Consider the following 16,293-nt stretch of genomic DNA (forward strand, 5'->3'; position numbering starts at 1 on the left):
TCATACTTCAGTAACAATGATACCTCTGAATCATTAACAGTGGTACTCTATCATTAATCTAGCCTTTTTATAAACTAATGAGACAATACTTAGTGAGAGAGAGAAAGATGCTTGGACTATTAGATCCAGTATTCCCTTGCCTAAGAATTTATTCCATGAAAAATAATTTAACATAAAATACTATGTGAATAAAGATTTTTTTATTACAGTGCTATATACATTGGTTTAAAAGCAGGGAAGAGGGCAGACAACCTAATCATTCAGCAATAAGAGAATGGTTAAAGAAGTCATGCCTCAATATTACACAGCCATTAAAAAATAAAAATGGTAATTATTAGAAATTAGAAAATATTTATGATATATACCAAGTTATGATATCAGAAGACACAGTAACATGCACACTAGCATAACAACTAAATAAAAAACAGCTATATTGGGGTGGCAAGACTGTGGGTGATGCTCTTTTTCAAAAAACTTTGACATTAAAGTTTAAAAAATTTAAAGACCACACTTCAGGATTATTTCTAGGTTGTCAATATTAAAAGTCCCTTCTACCCTATCCTAGCAGTGAAACAGAATCCCAAACAAAATTATGGCCTGTTTATGCCAATCGTTTCCACTCACTGGGTTCTGGTGGCGGTGGCAGAGGTGGTGGGGGCTCTTCAGTGGCCGCTGCGGCTGCAGCACTGGCAGCTGCAGCTTCGTTTGTCATGGACCTGGTGATCCGGCCCTTACGGCGGCCCTGACTGTTGGCAGTCTTTCGCCCCCGGGGTGTGGCTTGCTCTCTTTCCTCAGTTTCTTCTGCTGTACCATCTATCTTGTCCTTTTCCTTGGTATTTTCTCTGGACACAAAAGCAAATGAAAACTTGTGTGATTCCAAAGTATACATACATCAAAGAAGGTTTTAGTTTTGAATATTATCTAAATAGAAATTGAATAAAACTACCTAATCTCTCAGTTACTCAAAAAAAAAAAAATTATCAACAATTCTGCCATACCATAGTTTTTAAGAGTTTTGACCAGCTAAAATTAAGGTATTTTATAAGACCTATTTTACGTGTTAATGGACTTAAATTTAAACACATTTCAAACCAACTGATTTAGAAACCAGAACTACTCCATAAGAAAGTAACAAATGACAGCAGAAAAGCCCTAGACCTGCAATCCAGAGACAACAGCCTACACCAAAAGGCAGGAATTCTGGGGTTTTATTTGCCTTTGGTCTAGGTTGCCTCATGTATGAAACGAAGAAGCTAAAATAGATGATCTTCATGATAGATGCCTTTTCTATAGTAATAATCCACAATATTGTTTTATAGTAATAATCTACAATATTGTTTTATAAAACCAGACTCAATACTCTAAATCATGTCTGATACTAATTATGTACAAATTGGGCAGTAATGGTTAATGCTTAGGAAATGGCCTCTGGAGCCAGGCTGCCTGGGTTTGTGCCACAGTTGTGATTTACTAGCCATGTGATGACCCTGGACAAGCTGCCTCGCCACCATGGGCCTGTTTCCTCATCTGTACAATGAGAAGAAGAGTTTATTTCATGGGACTGTTGCCAGGACTGAAGGAGTTAAATAAAGTACCCAGAACACTGCCTGGAACACAGTCAGCATCAAGTAACAGTGTGCTATTATTCAAGCTAAAACTCCCTCAGGATATAAAGAGCTTACTATCGTCTCAGGCATGTAGAAACATGATGGTTCCTATTAACAGCAACAGTACTACATGTAATACTGGAAGACCATTCTCTGTACTACTTACCTCCCATGGTTGTTATATTTAAGGAAACGTACTCAATGTACATTTTTGCAAATGAATGGATAGATGGCAATACTCAAAGACTCAATTATTTTTGCTTAATGGAAGATGCTGATTTTTCTCAAAAATAATTATCTCCCCTTCAGTCCTAAATTGAAGTTACTACATAGTCCTTTCCCTTTACTTACTTATTCCCTTATAAAGCTGGCTTCTATTCTGCAGCCTCCTGTTAAAAGATGTTTTCTCAAAAGTCACCAATGACTTGCAAACTGCAAAATCAAATGACCTCTTCTCAATTTTCTCCACAAGTCTTTCGGTCACAACTGACGCTGCAGTTAATTCTTCTTTTTATATCACTTGAAACTTAGCTTTTGAAATATCCCTGCTGCTACTCTGGCTTTCCTTCTGGGAATAGACCTTTCTCCTCTCATCCTTTCTTTTGGGTTTCTGTTTTTTGTTTTTGAGAAAGTGTCTCACTCCGTCACCCAGGCTGAAGAGCAGTGGCGCGAACACAGCTCACTGCAGCCTCAATCTCTTGGGCTCAGGTGAGCCTCCCACCTCAGCTTCTCGAGTAGCTGGGACTACAGACACGTGCCACCATACCTGGTTAATTTTTGTATTTTTTGCAGAGACAGGGTGTCACCATGTTGCCCAGGGTGGTCATGAATTCCTGTGCTAAAGCAATTCTCCCACCTTGGCTGGGATTACAGGAATGAGCCACTGTGCTGGGCTCCTCTCATCCCTTTCATATAGGGATTTCCCAAGGCTGTCCCCTAGAGCCTTAGAGCTATGTGAGGTTACCCATTCTCATAAGTTCTACTGGGAAGACTCCAATCTCCATCTTTGGACTCACACCCCAACTCCAAAGACTCAGGCTTGTCTTCCCAACTACCTGCTGGAAGGGCCACCTGGATTTTCCATCAATAGAAACTGAACATATCCAAAATCATATTCATCCTCACCTCTGCTCCTTGCTCCACGTCATTCTCTAATCATTTGTTGTTAACATTCCTACCATGTTCATCATCATTCAGGTTTACAGATTTGATATCATCCTTTGCTGTCTCCCTTTTCCCATACTTCCTACATGTGATCTAATGCCAAGTTTTGGTTATTTCATCTCAGAAATGCCTCTCTCACTAATTCTACCATCTCTATTTCTACTACCACTACACTTACTCAACACCTTAGTACCCCAATCCTGGCCTTTCCTACTGGCCTCCCTGATTCATATCTCTAGTCTATTCATTCTATCTTGCCAATGAATCAACATTCTAGCAGGATAGCTTTGGCAATAAACCACTCCATCCATTCTAATCCCTTTCTAACTATTCCCAGACACACAGCACAGTCTCCTGAATGAAGTCTACCATTTTTGGCTTTCATTAAAGCTCTACAAAATTTAACTCCAATCCACCTTCCACTTCTCTTCTTGATGCACACTATGTTAAGTCTAATGAAATAATTATCTTCCACTAGCTATTCATGTGATTCCCTCTACCCTACCCACATTAACCACTAGCATCTGCTAATGTCCTCCAAATTATCCACAGAGAAGTAACCTCGACCTCTTCTTAATCTGCCAAAGCACTTAACTGGTTGTCTGTTGACTTCTTACTGCCAGGCTTTTATTTCTTAAAGTAATACTTGTACTTTACCTAGTTTTCCCCTACTAAATCATGAACTACCTGGGAATAGTATACATCTTATGTATTTTCACATTCTCCCTAAGACCTAGCTCATACAGATAATAAATGAAAGCTTGTTAAATAGTTTAGAAATTTTAACAAAAAAATAAAATCAAGTTATGACAGAGTTCCATGTGAGAAGAACCACTGGCTACATGGCCCAAAAAATGTTTAACCCAAACTAAAAGAAAAAAATATATTCCCTTAGAGGTATCTTCCTAAGGTATAAAATTACAATGAGAGGAATATCTGTCTCTTTTAAAACCATGGCAAGTGACTAGCTACTTTAGCTTCCACAAACTAGGTAAATCTTAAACAGTTCCACAACGACTATAGAAATAACATCATAAATATTAAAAAGGAACAAACTACTGATACATTCAACAATCTAAGGGAATCTCAAAGGCATTCATGCTAAGTAAAAGAAGCCATACATACTGTATGATTTCATTTTTATGTAGTTCTAGAGAAAGCAAAAAAGATACATGATGGCCAAAGGCTGGAAATGAGGAAAGAGAAACTGACTGCAAAGGAGTCAGTTTGGAACTGTTTGGAGTGATGGAAACATTCTACATCACAATTGTGATAATAGTTACACAAGTGCATACGCTTGTCAAAACACATCAACGTACACATTTCAAACTAAGAAGCCATACATACTGTATGATTTCATTTTTATGTAATTCTAGAGAAAGCAAAAAAGATACATGACGGCCAAAGGCTGGAAATGAGGAAAGAGAAACTGACTGCAAAGGAGTCAGTTTGGAACTGTTTGGGGTGATGGAAACATTCTACATCACAATTGTGATAATAGTTACACAAGTGCATATGCTTGTCAAAACACATCAATGTACACATTTCAAACTGGTGAATTTTGTTCCATGTAATTTACAAAGCTAGTTCTTGGGGAAAAAAAACAACCAAACCAACTGTCATGCCCCTACTCCTACCACACCCCTGTACGTCCACAAAAACATCAACGATAACTCCCTGAGTGGCAGAATCATAGGTTAATTTTCACTATATTTTTCTTTCTTTTCCTGTTTTTCTATAATGTAATTTTATAACCAAGAAAACAGCAATAACAACAACAAACAAACCCAGAACTCCATTTTATATGACAAAGTCAATAAAGCTGGAATCTAAAATATAAAAATGAACTCTTCCTCTCTTAGCATTTTTATACTATCTAATATATACTACCTGAGGCTCAAAAACAGAACCTGAGGAATCTTCCAAATCAAAAATTAAATTACATTCAATATATCCTGGAGGAAAGTATATATTACTATAACCCATCCCTTCTGAAAAGTAATAATAACTCATGACTTGCAAATAAGTTCATTAAGTCAAAAGTTACATTTACTGTAATATTCTATTCCTTAATCACATCAACTTAATCATGTAACTATTAGATGTTTCTAAAATTTCGGCCAGGCGTGGTGGCTCACGCCTGTAATCCCAACACTTTGGGAGTCTGAGGCGGGTGGACCACCTGAGGTCAGGAGTTCAAGATCAGCCTGGGCAACATGGTGAAACCCCATTTCTACTAAAAACACAAAATTAGCCGGGCATGGTGACGCATGCCTGTAATCCCACCTACTTGGGAGGCCGAGGCACAAGTATCACTTGAACTTGGGAGGCGGAGGTTGCAGTGAGCTGAGATCGCACATTGCACTCCAGCCTGGGCAACAGACTAAGACTCTGTCTTGAAAATAAATAAATAAAATAAAATTTCATCAGATTAAATTTCATTATTTAAAAATTACTAGGCTGGGCGTGGTGGCTCACGTCTGTAATCCCAGCACTTTGGGAGACCAAGGCAGATGGATCACGAGGTCAGGAGATGGAGACCATCCTGGCTAACGGTGAAACCCCATCTCTAATAAAAATACAAAAAATTAGCTGGGCATGGTGGCGGGCACCTGTAGGCCCAGCTACTCGGGAGGCTGAGGCAGGAGAATGGCATGAACCTGGGAAGCGGAGCTTGCAGTGAGCCGAGATCATGCCACTGCACTCCAGCCTGGGAAACAGAGCGAGACGCCGTCACAAAAAAAAAAACAACTATACTTTTGCAGCAACGTGGATCAAACTAACGGCTATCATCTTAAGTGAAATAACTCAGAAACAAGTCAACTATCACATGTTCTCACTTATAAGTGGGAGCTAAATAATGTGGACACATGGATATAGAGAGTGGAATAATAGACACTAGAGATTTAAACAGGTGAGAGGGTGTGAGGGGGTGGGTGAGGTATAATGGGTATAATGTACACTATTTGGGCGATGGTACACTAAAAGCACAGACTTCACTACTATGCAATATATCCATGTGACAATTGTACTCCCTAAATCTACAAAAATAAAAATAAAATAAACATTTAACTTATTATATAACTAATTATTTAACTCACTTGGAGTCTTCTTTTTCATCTTTTTCCTCTTCATCTTTCTTTTCTTCTTCTTTTTTTTCTGTTTTTTCTGCTTTATCCTCTTCTTTTTCTTCTACTTTTTCTTCTTGCGAGGGTCGAGCAATTTGCTGCTAGAATGAACCATCATTTGTAAAATTCAAAGGCAAACAGAAATAGCTCCTTATAGTGTGATAAATTATGTCTATCTAAAAAAATTTTAAATGATTGTTAGTCATTTACAATGTAACTGGTGATCGTGTATTAAAAACCAGTCTAGAGGTTTTTAATGTATTCTATATGTACTGCTTGAAGGGTCTTACATACAGACACAAATGCTCATAGCATTTGGACCCATGAGAAAGTGAATATGTTAAGATTCTACTCGGAAATCTGGGGTTGGTTCCCTTTTTTGGCAACCTCCACATTTAATCTGTCACTCAAGCATTCCAATTCTACCTTAAAATTTGATAACCCATACATAATTTATCATGTTTTAGATACTTAATATGTTTCCAATTTTTTCATCACTATCTATAATGCTATAAGAAACATCTTTATGCATTTATACTTTTGAGCAAAAGTCTACTTAATGGAATATGTAAACAGCTATGGTTGTTACTAAGACTGAAGTAATTTGGAAAAATACTAAAGATATAATAAGGTGAAAAGAAGCAAAATGCTTAAAATATTTCTAAGCTGAGCAGTCACATTAGGAACCCTTTTATCTCTGATGTCTCATTTGCAAAACCTGTGACTCTAAAAGAAAAAAGTGAAACTAAGCATGCACTGAATGCTACTATAGTAGTCCCCACCATATCAGGAGTTTCTCTTTCTGTGGTTTCAGTTATCTGGAGTCAACTGCAGTATGAAAATGGGTAAGTGTAGTACAGTACAGTATGATATTTGAAAAAAGACCACGCTCATGTAACTTCTATTACAGTATATTGCTATAATAGCTCTATTTTATTACTTATTTGTTACTGTTAATTCCTTACTGTGCCTAATATACAAATCAAAGTTCATCATAGGGGTGTGTGTGTGTGTGTATGTGTACGTATATATACATATATGTATGTATATGTGTACGTATATATACATATATGTATATATATGTGTGGAGATATATATATATCATAGTATATTAGGGTTCGGTACTATCTGTGGTTTCAAGCATCCACTGGGAGTGTTGGAACATATCCACTGTGAATAAGGGGGAACTGCTTTATTTTGTTTTTAAGAGACAACATCTCACTCTGTCACCCAGGCTACAGTACAGTGGCATGCTCATAGCTTACTGCAGCCTCAAACTCCCAGGCTCATGCAATCCTCCCAGCTCAGTCTCTCAGGTAGCTGGGGCTACAGGTCTCAAACTCTTGACCTCAAGTGATTCTCCCACCTCAGTCTCCCCTGAGTGCTGGGATTACATGCACGAGCCATTGTGACTGGCCTGCATTTTTATTTAATTCAGAAATCAAAACTGTATAACCAAATTAAAACAGAACTCCAACACATCTTTCTAGCACAGCAGGCTGGCCCTTGCACACCTCCCTCCAATCACCATCCTGCCACATCATCTTCGCTGTTCTGGACTCACCTAAACATGCCCAGCACTTGCATAGCTTTCTACCCTTCCCTTGCCTGATAAAGTCCTACACAGTCTCTACAATTCAGGTCAAAATGCTACATCTCCTGTGAAGCCTCTCTTGATTTCCACAGAGGAACTCTGGGCCCATGTCCTTCCTTCTCCACCACAGACCACACCTGCTTGTAGCATTGTCACTAGGTGGCTTAGTGGCTGCTTATCAGCATCCATCTGGCTCTCTGTGTTATCATCTCATCAAGAACCAGAATCCAATCTTACTTCTCTAAGCATCCCCAGCTCCCAGGAGAGTGTCTGGACCATGATGATAGGTGTATGTGTATGTTGGATAAAACAAAAATCAAATTCCTTTATTCCAGTTATCTGAAAAGTTTTTACCCTCCAATCTCGACTGTTCATTCTGATCCAGGCTAATGTCAATCTTGCCTCATAGTAACTCTACCTGTCCTCTTACCTGTTTTCACCAGACAACATGGAAGTAACTCATTAATTTTGAGAAAAATTTCCCTTCTTAATAGCGCTCCAAAGTCTTTTACCTATTCATCAAAACCAACACTTAGCTTTTTCCTTAAGATAACGAAGGCCTTATTCACCTCCCCAAAAGAAGTCCCACCCACATTATGCCTCCTTCTAATCCAAGGGGGAAGGAAAGAAGAAAATGAATCCTTCTTGGTCCACTTCCAGAACATTGCTGAACTGTGATATTCTAAAAATAATTCCTTTTTCACGTTTCATAAAATCTCCCTATGTCGACATTCTCTTTTGGTATTATGGAATGACTTCTTAAATATTCCCTAGAACATATAAGTGATTGCATCACATGGCTCACTATGCCTTGACATTATTTTTCAGATTTCAAAATGCATGTCAATGGCTTTTCTAACACTCGCCACTCAATCAACATAATATCTCACAGTTAAAATACTTTTAGGTCATGGCCATTAAACTCCCCACATGCAAAATCACAATTGCCTCCTCATTAGCAGTGGGCACTGCTTTGCCTCCTAGATCCTAAAATCAGAAAGTCTTCTCTCCAACTACAACCACCCATCACACACCTTCCTTGTGGCTGATCCTGCTTTGTCCTCATTGTGACCTTCGAACCCTTATTCTATCAAATTTTCACAGTCCAGTGAGAACTGTACCTACTATTCTACTTGCTAAAGCATTTCAATACCATGATTCCTTCACTTGCTTTATCTGACCTCCCTAACTTCTCACCTTGGCTAACTGCCAGTTCCTCTTTCTTCTGAGTATTTATTGCTAGAGAAAACTGATAAACTAGGGAGATTTTAAAATTTAAACTTTCAAACCATGAGTAGGTCTGCTTTATAATTGGGCAAGTTTCATTCAGCTTTGACTCCCTGGGACACTACAGTGGTCACAAGACCTGTTTAAATGCTAATAACCTAACCCTGCAACCAATGTAGCATCCATGTGTCACTCTGAACCAGTAAGATGGCATAGTAAGGACAAATCATGTCTTTTGCCTAGCAAGTGAGCTGTGTAACCCAGAAAATGGTTTATGGCCTAAAGATACGACGGCGACATGTCAACTCAGCAGAAGGTAAGGAAAGAGATTCAGTATCCCCTTAGACTTGGGTAACACATGCTAATCTTATTTCCCCAATACTTTCCTGCTTCTAATGCCAATCAGAGCTTCAAAGTAATCTCACACATTCCCTGCTGTCTAAAATCCAGCCAACAGATAACTTCATTCCCCTTTCCCTGGTGCTAGGGAATAAGAAACAACTGCAGCACCTGCTTAAACCAATCAGCGTAAAGAAGGAAACAGCTCCTGGCTCTGCATAAAGTGTGGAAATGATCCAAAGAAATGGACAGAGTTGCTGCATTAGAGTCTAGAGAAGTGTTTGGTAGCTGTCCAGCAGAACCTCTCACCACTCTGTATACTGACCAGGCAGTGGTGAGCGGAGAGGAAGTGCAGTCAGCAGCAACTGGAGGACCTCACCTTTGTGCAATATGCATAAAGACCTATCATAACAACTGCCACTGACATTCAAGAGAGTAAGGAATTACCTCCAATTTAAACAAGAGACGCTTGGAACTACTTTTATTTCAGGCAAATCTGTAAAGACAAGTGCCAGTCAATCCACATGGTCTAGAATGAAGGTCACAAGTTACATCCCTCAACTCCGCAGGGTGGCTGGAGCAAAAGAGGTCCACCCCTTCAAAAGAAACCCTTCTAAAAGTTCCCTACACAGACACAAATATTCGCAATGGCTCGTTGTCCAGGTTTTTCCTTTTCCCCCCTTCTTTAAACTCAATACTTGAGAGCCAATAAAACAAGTTCAATTCTGTCAGGGAGTTAATATAACATGAAACATTTCTGTCAAATAACAAGCTATTCACTATGAATGAATATTCTAGAACACATATAAAACAAAATGAAAATTCAAAGAAAAAAGTAAAAGTTAAGTGTATTTCTTTTTTTTTTTTAATTTTTATTTTTACTGTGAGACAGGGTCTTACTATGTCACCCAGGCTGGAGTGCAGTGGCACAACCTTGGCTCACTGCAACCTATGCTCCCCAGGCTCAAGCGATCCTCCCACCTCAGCCTCCTGAGTAGTTGGACTACCAGCACACATCACCACACCTGGCTAATTTTTTTTCTGTATTTTTTGTAGAGATGAGGTTTCACCATGTGGCCCAGGCTGGTCTCAAATTCCTAGGCTCAAGCAATTTGCCCACCTCAGCCTCCCAAAGTGCTGGGACTTTAGGCATAAGTCACCGCACCTGGATTTTTTTTTTTTTTCTTTTTTAAGACTGGATCTCGTTCTGTCACCCAGGCTGGAGTGCAGTGGCGTGATCACGGATCACTACAGCCTCGACTCCCAGGCTCAAGCGATGCTCCCACCTCAGCCTCCTGAATAGCTGGGATTACACGACAGTGCACGCCACTGTGCCAGGCTAATTTTTTAATTTTTTTGTAGAAAATCAAATTTTTCAGTTTTTTAACTTTTTGTATAAATTTTTAAAGCTTTCGTCCAGGCTGGTCTCAAACCTCCCAGGCTCAAGCAATCCTCCTCCCTCAGCCTCCCAAAGTGCTGGGATTACTGGTGTAAGCCACCATGCTTGACCTGGTAAGTATATTTCAACATAATTTAAGAACAGGATTCAGTTTCATATGGGTCCCCTTTGGCAAGATCAAATAATAGTTAATGCTGAGATTCATTACTACCATATATAAATGAATATCTAACTATATATATGTGCTAATTATATTTGTTTAAATGTTCACCTTTTTAGAAAACAGAGAAACAGACAAGTTCCCATTCAGCAGAAAATAAGTTGCCAAAAAACTAAATTACTAAATTTAATAACAAGCAGCAATTGTAAATAAAAATTTACAAGAGGATGAAAATGAAATACCGTTTCACTACTGGACAATATTTTCATTAAAAATATACTTCGGGAAATAAACAGAAAATATCTTAAGCTTATCTTATCAAAATTTATTAACAATTAGTGCTCCTAAGCCAATTGAATTTCAGACTAACTTCCTGAAGAGTGAAAGCTGTCAATCACCAAAAAACACACTATGGCAATGGCAATAAAGATAACAGTGGCTACCATTTATTGGGCACTCTCTGTGCCTGACTCTGCACTCCAGGGACTTTACACACATACCCAGTTCTTATTAACCATGCAACCTAAGTATTACTGTCCGAACTCTCATGAATGTGGAAACCAAGGCTCACCAAGTGAAAGGACCCACCTAGAGTCACATAGGTACAAAGGGGCAGAGCACTCTGGGGCTAGAGCTCTTGCCGATATAATAAACTTTTTAACTTGTCTAAAACATTCTTTCTATCTAGTGACTAGCTAACAGTTTAGTCAGAAATTCCTCCAGTTTCAAAATTGCTATATTTACCTAAGTATATGCTTCTGAATACCTTTAGGGAATAAAAACACGCTGGCATAAAGGAGAAAATGGTGTTAGCATAAAAGAAGGGCATGAATTCCTGTGAAAAGTAATCAAGCATTTGGAAATGAAGAATATGGTTTCTAACATGACTTGCTTTACTGCAGGTAACTAGCAAGTACCACAGTAATTCTACCCGTACAGTGACAGACTTACCAGATGGCAGTTTATGTTGGAAAAATACAGCATTTACTAGGGGAAGAAATTCTTACTGCTAGCAAGAACAATGTACATAGAATCAAACTATTACGTAGGGCATAATCCTAGATCCTAAATAATAACATTCAACAGTGGTTTTTGGCTTCCAATCTCCAATATGTATTCATTACTTCAACAAAAACATATAGAGAACCACACTCACTCTCCATGGAATGGTAACAAGCTGAACTATAAAAATGGGTTGGGGTAGTCTCTATCAGAATTTGGAGAGAAGAGTTAAAATTCCTGCCAATAATAACCTCTGAACACAATTTTTACAAAAATATAAACATCTGTCTCATTTTCCTATGAGTCTAAGATTAAAACTCATTTTCAGAGTGAACACTACTAAGCTTCCCTGTAGCAACAGGTTTAAAAAAATCAAACTTTGCAAACTTAGAATCTATCAATAGCAAACTACACTTTTTTTTTTTTTTTTTTTCTGAGATGGAGTCTTGCTCTGGGATTCTAGGCATGAGCCACCGCATACAGTCTGGCTTTTCTTGCTTTCCTTCCTTCCTTTCCCTACTTCCTTCCCTCCCTCCCTTCCTTCTTCTTCTTCTTTTTTCCCTCCCTCCCTTCCTTCCTTTTCTCTCTCTCTCTTCTTTTTCTTTTTTTTCCAGATGGGGTCTTGCTCTGTCACCCAGGTGGGAATGCAGTGGCATGATCTAGGCTCGCTGCAACCTCTGCTTCCCAGGTTCAAGCGATTTTTCTACCTCAGCCTCCAGAATACCTGAGATGATAGCCTCAGAATACCTGAGATGAAAATTTTTGCATTTTCAATAGAGACAGGGTTTCAGCATGTTGCCCAGGCTGGTCTCGAATTCCTGACCTCAAGTGATCCACCCGCCCTGGACTCCCAAAGTGTTGGGATTACAAGCGTGAGCCATCGTGCCCAGCCACAAACTATACATTTATCTGCTGAATAAAAATTACTTCCTATAAAAAGGAGGCTGGGAGTAGAGGATAGGGAGAGTAATCAAACTCATATTGACAGGATCAAGCATAAACTTCAGCAGAACTCTAAAGAATCTTTAAGTAAACATGCCATAATGGCTGTGAGATTACCTGAGCTAAACCCTCCTGACTAGAGCTCGGTTACATAGCAGAGAAGCAAAGTGATTTTCAAATTAGTTGGATCTCTGTATCCACCAGGGTAAAATCAAGAGAGTTGATACATAGATTTTGAAAATCTTAACCTTGCAACTCAATTCTGTTTTTAAAAAGAAGTATTTCTAAACTTTTTTCTATAAAGCAAATTCTCTATCTTTAACCCAGATCTTTTTCCTACACTCCAGACTTATATGTCTAACTATCCACTTTACTTGGACATCTCATTTGGATCTCTGCTTAGACACCTAATAGGTATTTCAAATTCAGCCATGTCCTGATTTTCCCCTCAAAACCTGCTCCTCCTTCAGTCATGCCTATCACAGCAAATGGCAACTCCACAGGTCAAAACTTGTTTTCCTTGATTATTGTCCTTTCCTCATCCCCACAATCAATCCATCAGCAAAATCTCGTGGTTTTACCTTCAAAAGTACATCCAGAAACTAATCCGTTCTCCCCGCCTCCTCACTGTAGCCTAGTCCAAGTCAATGGGATTATTAAAACAACCTCCTAACTGGTTTCTCTGCTTCTTCTCTTGTCCCCTTACAAACTATGCTCAACAGAGCAACCAGAGTAATCATGTCACAACTGAAATCTGGCATCACTCTTTTGCTCAAAACCCCAGTGGCTTCTTCTCTCACCTGGTATCAGCTCAAAAGGCATTCAGTTTTACACAGAGAGCCCTTAAACTAACACCACCTAATTTCTGAAAAGCTGCCCCTCTATTTTGACACAAATAAATGGAATAAGTATACAAACAATTAAGAAACAATGATAAATTTGGTGGCGTGAGATGATGGTCTAAATTCATTTAACTCACACCTCTCCCAAATTCCCAGTGAAACAACCAGAGAAATGTAAAATTGGAGGAAAAGTCTTCAAAGTAATAACTTAAAAGCTAATGAGGGCAGGGCTAGCCTACCAGAAGTGCTGACCAACCCAAAACTGAGCCTACCTGGGGGTAAGCAACCTAAGGCTCAGGTCAAGGTGAGGGTGCACGTGGCAAGTCTCAGATCTGCAAATACATTCTGAGACAGGTACTTTGAAACATGCACCAAAAATGTACAAAAGAGAACACCGACATGGCTGGATCTTAAAAAGGATTGGTGTGCCAGAGAGAGGAGTGAAACTGTGTCCCAGACAACTTTAGGACAGAAACGACTGTTTCAGAATAACAAACATCCGTGCCCCACAGAACTTCCTGCTAGAGAGCTCTCTCCTCTATCATCATGGGCAACTGGCTGCTAATCTGGCAAAGGTTAAGGTACACTGTTATAAGTATCACCTTATCTCTTACGTTAACGTAGGACTGAACATTTTAAACAGTAACATTTATAATTTCTAAAGATAAAGTTATAAATACTATTTGGCAATTAGGAATAAAACTGTTAAAAATTTGCAGCTGAGGCCAGGCGCCGTGGCTGACGTCTGTAATCCCAGCACTTTGGGAGGCCGAGGCGGGCGGATAATGAGGTCAGGAGATCGAGACCATCCTGACTAACACGGTGAAACCCCGTCTCTACTAAACATACAAAAAATTAGCCGCATGTGGTGGCGGGTGCCGGTAGTCCCAGCTACTCAGGAGGCTGGGGCAGGAGAATGGCGTGAACCCGGGAGACGGAGCTTGCAGTGAGCCAAGACCGCGCCATTGCTGGACCGCACTCCAGCCTGGGCGACAGAGAGAGACTCCATCTCAAAAAAAAAAAAAAAAAAAAATTGTAGCTGAAACTTGTTTAAAACATAGATGGTCCCTATGATCTCTAGCTAAAAGGGTACTACAGGACCCTGATTCTACATTCTTTAGGGGAAGCAGGAAGAAAAGCCCTGGTAATATTCTTCTCTCTGGTGGAATAGTGCTTCCTATCTCACTGTCAACACTCAATTTATTCCTTTTCTGTCAGTACATCTTTATGAAGCTTGGCAAGCATCCATCCTTTGTCTTATGGTACTGCACCCATCAGTGTACAAGTATGCCCTTTATCCTCCCTTCTCTGATCCTCATTAGCCCTACCGACCCATTTCACTATTCCACTTTATAAACAAATTTTAAAAACAAGGTTGCACTTGTACTAATGCTACTTCCTCACTTCTACATCTTCTTCAACTCTGTGTAACCATGTTTCTGCCCCCTCATTAATTCACTGAAAATCCACGTCTAAGGCACCTTGGCTTACTCAACCTCTAACAGCATTTTACACAGTTGACTCATGAAACACTCGCTATACTTTTTTAAACAAGAAATACTGTTTCCAAAGAGCATGTAATCACAACATGTGGGGTGGTGGTGTTCTGTGGGAAATAATGACCCAGAAAACATAAAAAGGTTATAGCTGTGAACACTGAGAGAACTGGGTCAATAACCTATATCTAGTAACCAGGGGCTATCAAACAAAGAAAGGGAGTAAGACCCCACCCCAACAAAAGGGTGGCTGAGTGGGAAAACCAGAAGAGATTTGATAATGCTAATGAATCGTTGCAGTGTCGGAGCTCATGCATGCAAGTCCTTATTGTAATATCTATCTGGGTGTAGACAGCAAAAGCCTCCATATTAACTGTGGTGGTGGCAGTAGCGCAGCAGTCTATCTGGTAAGCACCTGTGAGCTATGGCAGCTGCTGATCAGTTATTTTGGGGAAAATCATTTTGAAATTACTGAATTGCAACTGTGAAAACTAACCTTTTTCAGTTTTATACTTGTGGAAAACTACCTTTAGTAAAAGTGTCTTTTTTATTTTTTGGAGACAGAGGTCTTGCTCTGTCACTCAGGCTGGAGTGCAATGGCACAATCAAGGCTCACTGCAGCCTCGACTTTCCAGGCTCAAGCCATCCTCCCAACTCAGCCTCACATGTATCTAGGACTACAGGCATGCGCCATCATGCCCGGCTAATTTTTTCTATTATTTTGTAAAGACGGGATGGGTCTTGCTATGTTGCCTAGGCTGGTCTTGAACTCCTGGGCTCAGGCGATGCTCTGGCCCCAGCCTCCCAAAGTATGGGGATTACAGGCGTGAGCCACCACACCCAGACAGAAAAAGTGTTTTTTAGAAATTAAACTATCTAGGCTGGGCGTGGTGGCTCATGCCTGTAATCCCAGCACCCTGGGAGGCCAAGGCAGGTGGATCATGGAAGTCAGGAGATTGAGACCATCCTGGCCAACATGGTGAAACCCCATCTCTACTAAAAATACAAAAAATTAGCCGGGATGGTGGCAGGTGCCTGTAGTCCCAGCTACTCAGGAGGCTGAGGCAGGAGAATCGCTTGAACCCAGGAGGCGGAGGTTGCAGTGAGCCAAGATAGCACAACTGCACTCCACCCTGGGCAACAGAGCAAGACTGTTTCAAAAAAAAAAAAGAAAGAAAGAAATTAAACTATCTGAACTCCACAAATGAAGTTAATATGAAACAAAATCAGGTTCCAGGTTTTTGTAAAGAATCTCTAATCAAGGTACCATGTTGTATTTCTCTCCCTTACTCTACGTGACCCCTCCTCAGATAAACAGACTGGCTAAAGATAGTGTATTAAAAGTATTAATGGCTTCATATTTAATTATATGATTATTGCTGACACTGAAATG

General features: G+C 39.7%; 1 protein-coding gene across 15 annotated transcripts in view; it reads right to left on the reverse strand.

Moving 5' to 3' along the window:
* NCOR1 (nuclear receptor corepressor 1) overlaps positions 1–16,293 on the reverse strand; it is a 183,432-nt gene that overhangs the window by 88,165 nt on the left and 78,974 nt on the right. For 8 of the 15 annotated variants that reach the window (XM_063656590.1, XM_063656586.1, XM_063656589.1 and 5 more), the window contains 2 exons: positions 5,873–6,000; positions 625–842 (listed from right to left, as the gene is read on the reverse strand). In XM_063656590.1, coding sequence (XP_063512660.1) covers positions 625–842; positions 5,873–6,000 — 346 coding nt within the window. The remainder of the gene's footprint in view (positions 1–624; positions 843–5,872; positions 6,001–16,293) is intronic. The other 7 variants (XM_063656592.1, XM_063656588.1, XM_054456641.2 and 4 more) reach the window with 1 other exon arrangement.

Source organism: Pongo pygmaeus, chromosome 19 (assembly GCF_028885625.2).
Source record: "Pongo pygmaeus isolate AG05252 chromosome 19, NHGRI_mPonPyg2-v2.0_pri, whole genome shotgun sequence".
Lineage (NCBI taxonomy): Eukaryota > Metazoa > Chordata > Mammalia > Primates > Hominidae > Pongo > Pongo pygmaeus.